This window comes from Notothenia coriiceps, unplaced genomic scaffold (genome assembly GCF_000735185.1).
Source record: "Notothenia coriiceps isolate Sejong01 unplaced genomic scaffold, NC01 NC01_scaffold00003334, whole genome shotgun sequence".
Taxonomy (NCBI): Eukaryota; Metazoa; Chordata; class Actinopteri; order Perciformes; family Nototheniidae; genus Notothenia; species Notothenia coriiceps.
In genome coordinates this window covers 1-6371 of record NW_011336035.1, presented here as the reverse complement: position 1 = coordinate 6371, position 6371 = coordinate 1, and the positions used below count along the sequence as shown (strand labels likewise).

Below are 6371 nucleotides of genomic sequence, written 5' to 3'. Positions count from 1 at the left end.
GAGGAGAGGCAGGACGCAGAGAGACACGAGGAGAGTCAGGAAAGACAAAAGGTTGGTGTGTGTGTGTGGGTGTGTGTGTGTGTGTGTGTGTGTGTGTGTGTGTGTGTGTGTGTGTGTGTGTGTGTGTGTGTGTGTGTGTGTGTGCGCGTGTGTGTGTGTGTGTATGGGTATTGGCATGTGTCCAGAACACCCTGCTCTGTGCCACCCTCGCCTGATTCATGCTCCACCTTGAGCACCCTGATTAAAACACCCTGAACACACACAACAGCAATGATCCCTAAACATGCATATTATTATATATTAAATAAACTAAAAGGCTTATTATCATTCACAGAAACATGCAGTAGTGACGTATTCATGTTACAATAATTAGTTGCATCAAAAAAAGTAATCAGTGACCTAATATAAACCCAAAATAGAAATGTAATGTAACCTGGTAGTGCGACAGTGAAAGGAGTCCCCTGGGGAAGTATTTAAATGTGCACTCTGTAGTTTCAGGGAGAGGGGGATTTGTTGTTGTGTTGTTGTTGTTGTTGTGCTGTTATGTGTTACTCATGAGGGCCCCCATTGATCAGGTGCTTCAGCCCTATCACCTGATGCCTCTCTGTTACTTTTGGATTACCTCAATATCAAAAGCAATGCAAATAAAAACAAGAGAAAGTAAAACAATAGGATGTTTTTTACTGAAGTGTGTGAAACAACGTAACCTTAGAAAAGTAGAAACCAAGATGTTTCATTATTCAAAATGTAGTAACAGTAAAAAAAAAATCATTAATTAAAATAAAAATCTATTTTTCATTAATAAATCACGCGTCGACCCACGGCGTTATTTAAATAAAGAATAATTAAAGTACTAAACCATTAAATCAGTACCTTTAACACATCCATCTATATTTCTAAATGTATTCTAACATTGTAATCCTGATAGTAATCTCAATTAGACGGTAATCTGATTACTTATTTTTGTATGTAATTGTAATTGAATACAGTTACCTTTCTTATGTACCCTGATTATATAATCAAATGTAATCTACTACTCCCAAAGCCTTCATGCATATTATATATATTTAAAGGTTTAATAAAAACATGCAGTAATGACTAGCAGGCAGACACATGGTATTTGTTGGATTTACTTCAGATAATGTTGTGTATTTGTACAGGGAGATGTATATTCTGTGTATAGTAGTATTTCACATGCAGTTGCAGGGAATGGCCTGCTGTGTTTATCTCTGCTAGGCCTCAGTGTTGCCATAGAGCTGCCAGCTGACGACATATCCCCCTTTAATGGAGGTAAAGAGCCCCAAATGAACGAATTACCAACAACCTGTCAGTGTTTTCATGGCAGATTCTGCACATCTGGATAAGGATCCGGATCACTGAGCCCTGTTAGTATCCGACAGAGGAGCTGCATCATCGGGCATCCATACCCTCACATATGTACCTGGGCTAGGATAGTGCAACGTAATAACAAATGCATGCACTTATCCTGCTCGAATCGCCATTATAGCATCAATAATACACCCAAAACACCCTGAATTGAGGTGTGCTAAATAACATTTTGCGGATATTATGATGGAAACTGAAACATGGTTGCGGGCTATGACATTATGTAATGCATGATTATAATATTCATTCTCAGTGTTATTGATGGTCAACTGGTCAGATCCCTGATGTATTATGACCTAATTATAAAGGAAAGACAATTAGCCTAAGACGACATGGGAGGAGATATCCAAATGCTCGCTAAATTGAATCCTGCTCTGGAAAACTTTGTTTTAAGCTGGACTTGGTAATTGCGAAAGTTATATAAGCATAATAAAAATAACATTTATGTGAATGAATACACTCTACTTTACAATTCGGCGTGCATTATATTTCCAAACATGCCCTACCTTTTTTTAAATGTCATTTTTTGAGCTGCTTCAGCCCTTATTTCCACTAGCTTCCTCTGACCAAAACACAACGTGGCGCCTGATGACGGATGGTGGGGAAACGGCTAAATATGGGATTTTATATTATTATAATGTTTTATAGTAAACTAAACACACCCCGAATTTAAGAAAAACTTGTATTTGATCCTAAACAATAAGTAAAGTCTATTTTTAAAGCACCTATAGTGTTCAATTATTGTGAAATTGTGAAATTTTCACATTTGTTACGGTAGTTTGGTGAAGCTTCGCTACATGCAACACATACGACATTAAATTAGAACCAAGCTATTTAAACCACGATGGTTGCATTTTTAGATGAATTTGCATAAAGTTACCTTTGCGAACAGAAGAGCAGGGGGGGGTGTTCAGGCGATGCAGCTATCCGGCGGAGAGAGCCTCTGCCCGGGCACCAGCCTGCTGTCAGAGCCGATAACAGCAGCGGAGGATCCAGGAAGAGGAGGGAGAAGTACTCAGGTACTAAAGTACAAGTACTCAGATCATGTAGTAAAGTATAAGTACTCAGATCATGTAGTAAAAGTAGAAGTAGTCAGATCTTGTAGTTGAGTAAAAGTATAAGTACTCAGGTCTTGTACTTGAGTAAAAGTAGAAGTACTCAGATATTGTAGTTAAAGTATAAGTACTCAGATCTTGTACTTGAGTAAAAGTAGAAGCACTCAGGTCTTGTAGTTAAAGTACTTGTACTCAGATCTTGTAGTTAAAGTATAAGTACTCAGGTCTTGTAGTTAAAGTACTTGTACTCAGATCTTGTAGTTAAAGTATAAGTACTCAGATCTTGTACTTGAGTAAAAGTAGAAGTACTCAGGTCTTGTAGTTAAAGTAGCCTACTTGTACTCAGATCTTGTACTTGAGTAAAAGTAGAAGTACTCAGATGGTGTACTTGAGTATGTTTTACTTACATATTTAACTGTAACATATGAAGTGTATACTTAAGATGTTATAAATGTAAGACCGGTAAGAGAAGTGTAAATAGTAAGGTTGTGTCCACTGAACAGATTAAAAACACACATTAAAGACGGTTCAACCTTTTTTTATTAGTACTTCATCCTAAAAGACCATCAGACAGGGACTGGCTGTTTGTTAAAGGCACATCAGGTTTGTTTATGTACAAACAATCCAAAGGTATAGACAAGTCCTGGGTTAAATCCTCACCTTGTGCATTCTTCTACTTAGCAAAAACTAGTTTTAAAAGCTCATATGTACACACTTATTCAAAAGAAAACACCCGTGGTATTCATGTTCTGCACATACACACATGCAGAAGTGATATGTCCCATGTTTTTACAGGATTTCACAGCAATACAGCAGAACAGATTGTTACTTGGTTGATTACCATCATTTCTCAAAGAACCAAATGATTAGAACATAAGGACAACGCCCGCAGAAACTTGAGCTACTTTCACTAACTGCTCTTTTAAACTCAGGTTTACCTGCAGTCCTTCCATCAGTATAACAACAGAGTTACGTCATACTAGTTTGACTTAATTATTTCAGTGGCTTACAAGAGGACAGGTTGGGGTTTTTGACAATTAAAACTAGGGCATCACGAGGGTCCGTATGTTTGTTGTTTCACTGCGTTCATCGATCAAGACAGCAGGTAAGCATGTACTTGGTTTCTATTAAGGTGAATAAAGTCTCAGCTCTTAAAGAATTACAATAAGTGATTTTTCCCAGACACTTAAAACACAACCAAAAGCAAAACACACCTCACACACAGCATCCATTAACACACACACACACACTTATTAAAAGGGTTTCAAACGTATCTTTGATTAAATGTAAACATGGATCCTCTGACGGCGAGAACAGGGCGATGTCTGCAGGAGTAACACGTGCAGAAACTAAACGAGTGCCATGAACCCAGGTGAACTAATGGTTAAAGCAACGACAAATGAAGGGAAGCAGAACTCAAACATGGAGAGGGTTTGAGTCAAAAAGTATTTCCTAAAATGTCAAATATATATAAATTGCACAAGAGCTCGTCGGTAAAAGCAGTTCCCTACATGCTGCACAGGAATAGATATTGGGTTATTATTTCTGTCCCTTATTCACTGCAGACCGTGTTTAATGACGTGGGAAGGAGCTTGTTGTCACTAAGATGTAATTAGTTATTGCTTTAAGTGCAACGTCCTTAAATGACCTGATGACTTTGCAGTTTACTACAAATAAAGGCTTTTATTTTGTCGTTCAAGCCGGTGTTTTTTGCAGAATCACTTCTTAAATTCGTCCGTATTTTATAGACCAGCGTCTTGTTTTAACTTCCACCTACAGCACTACGAGTTATCAAGACGTCTGGATCCAGATACTTCAATTATTGGTGCTTCCACAAAACAAAATAGATAATCCTTTGCTATGTGGTTAATAACAGAAAGCAGTCTTTAAAACCAGGGAAAGACACTTATTCAAATTCTTTTTTGAAAGTCAGAATTTTTTTTTTGTATCAATTTCTCTTTTTTTTTTAAGTGAGCTGGCCGGCTCTCTGGTGATTGGTCAACAGCTTAGAGACGTCCCGCCCCTTAGCCTATCACGTACAATGTGTCACTATAGGCTCAGGAACAGGGGATTTGAGCCTCTGCAGACCATTTACATGCACTAACAGCTATAGGACACTAGAGGAAGAGGGACAGCAGAAAGACGGGGGAGGGACTCTTTACATGAAGGTGTTTTTCCCTGGCATAGTGAGCAGACTAGGCGTGGTGCAGCACGGAGTTCTCCAGGCTGAAGTCGTACTGGAAGCTGCTCAGGTTGTAGCTCAGCTCTGGGTCCAGCAGCAGGTCTGGGATCAGCTGCAGGCTGGACATCACTGTGAGGACGTGAGGGGACAGAGAGAAGGGGACGTCCTCCAGGAGGTCCGGCAGGACGGAGGAAGACTCCCCCACTGAGGAAGAGGAGGAGGGGGGAGGAAGAGGAGGAGGGGGGGCGGGACGCTTTATATCAGAGGCGAGAGAGGGGTACGGACAGGAGGACTGAGGAAGAGGAGAGAGAGGGGTTTCATTTTATAATTAAAGAATGATACAAATAAATATATGTATGTTTTTATGAAACACACGTTAGAGTAAAAAGATAAACATTAAATACAAATATTTATTTAAACATAAAAAGTATTTGAGGTTAAATAAAATAAAGAAAAGAATATGTTTAGAAACATGGGAATGTGAAAATGTCTCACTGAGGGAGAGGGTTCAGTGGCAGGAGGAAGAGGAGGAGGACGAAGAGGAGGAAGAGGAGGGGCAGGACGCTTTACCTCAGAGGGGAGAGAGGGATACGGACAGGAGGACTGAGGAGGAAGAGGAGGAGGAGGAAGAGGAAGAGGCGGGGCGGGACGCTTTACCTCAGAGGGGAGAGAGGGGTACGGACAGGAGGACTGAGGAGGAAGAGGAGGAGGAAGAGGAGGAGGAAGAGGAGGATTTAATGATCACGAAGGAACTGTGAAAGTTAATCCATTTTATAATTAAAGAATGATAACAAAAAATAAAAAGAGAAATATATAATAAAATGTAAAACATCATATCTTATGGATAGTTTGTTGAATATCGAAGACTCAGAGATGAACATGAGCTCTTTGAGGAGACCTCACCTTGGGCGGCTGAATGATGACGTACCCTGAAGACGGCTGAGCGACGTTCAGACTCTTCCCCCTCTGCTCCTCCAGCGTCTCTCCTGGAGACCAGAGGACAGCGTTAATCACAAGGGACGAGAATCAGTAACTCAGAGAGACACGAGGAGAGTCAGGACTCAGAGAGACACGAGGAGAGTCAGGACTCAGAGAGACACGAGGAGAGTCAGGACTCAGAGAGACATGAGGAGAATCAGGAAAGACTCAAAGAGACACGAGGAGAGTCAGGACTCAGAGAGACACGAGGAGAGTCAGGACTCAGAGAGACACGAGGAGAGTCAGGACTCAGAGACACGAGGAGAGTCAGGAAAGACTCAAAGAGACACGAGGAGAGTCAGGACTCAGAGAGACACGAGGAGAGTCAGGACTGAGAGAGACACGAGGAGAGTCAGGACTCAGAGAGACACGAGGAGAGTCAGGACTCAGAGACACGAGGAGAGTCAGGAAAGACTCAAAGAGACACGAGGAGAGTCAGGAAAGACTCAAAGAGACACGAGGAGAGTCAGGACTCAGAGAGACACGAGGAGAGTCAGGACTCAGAGAGACACGAGGAGAGTCAGGACTCAGAGAGACACGAGGAGAGTCAGGAAAGACTCAAAGAGACACGAGGAGAGTCAGGACTCAGAGACACGAGGAGAGTCAGGACTCAGAGACACGAGGAGAGTCAGGAAAGACTCAAAGAGACACGGAGACACGAGGAGAGTCAGGACTCAGAGAGACACGAGGAGAGTCAGGACTCAGAGAGACACGAGGAGAGTCAGGAAAGACTCAAAGAGACACGAGGAGAGTCAGGACTCAGAGACACG

The 6371-nt window shown here is 41.4% G+C and overlaps 1 protein-coding gene across 1 annotated transcript; it reads right to left on the bottom strand.

Annotated features, from left to right (window-relative positions):
- Positions 1–2963: 2963 nt before the first annotated feature.
- On the bottom strand, positions 2964–5640 carry LOC104941375 (vegetative cell wall protein gp1-like; the record flags this gene model as incomplete). Its single annotated transcript, XM_010766466.1, has 3 exons — positions 2964–4915; positions 5119–5313; positions 5527–5640. Coding segments are annotated over 3 exons (588 nt in total), but the record flags the coding sequence as incomplete, so codon positions are not given.
- Between the last annotated feature and the right edge of the window lie 731 nt (positions 5641–6371).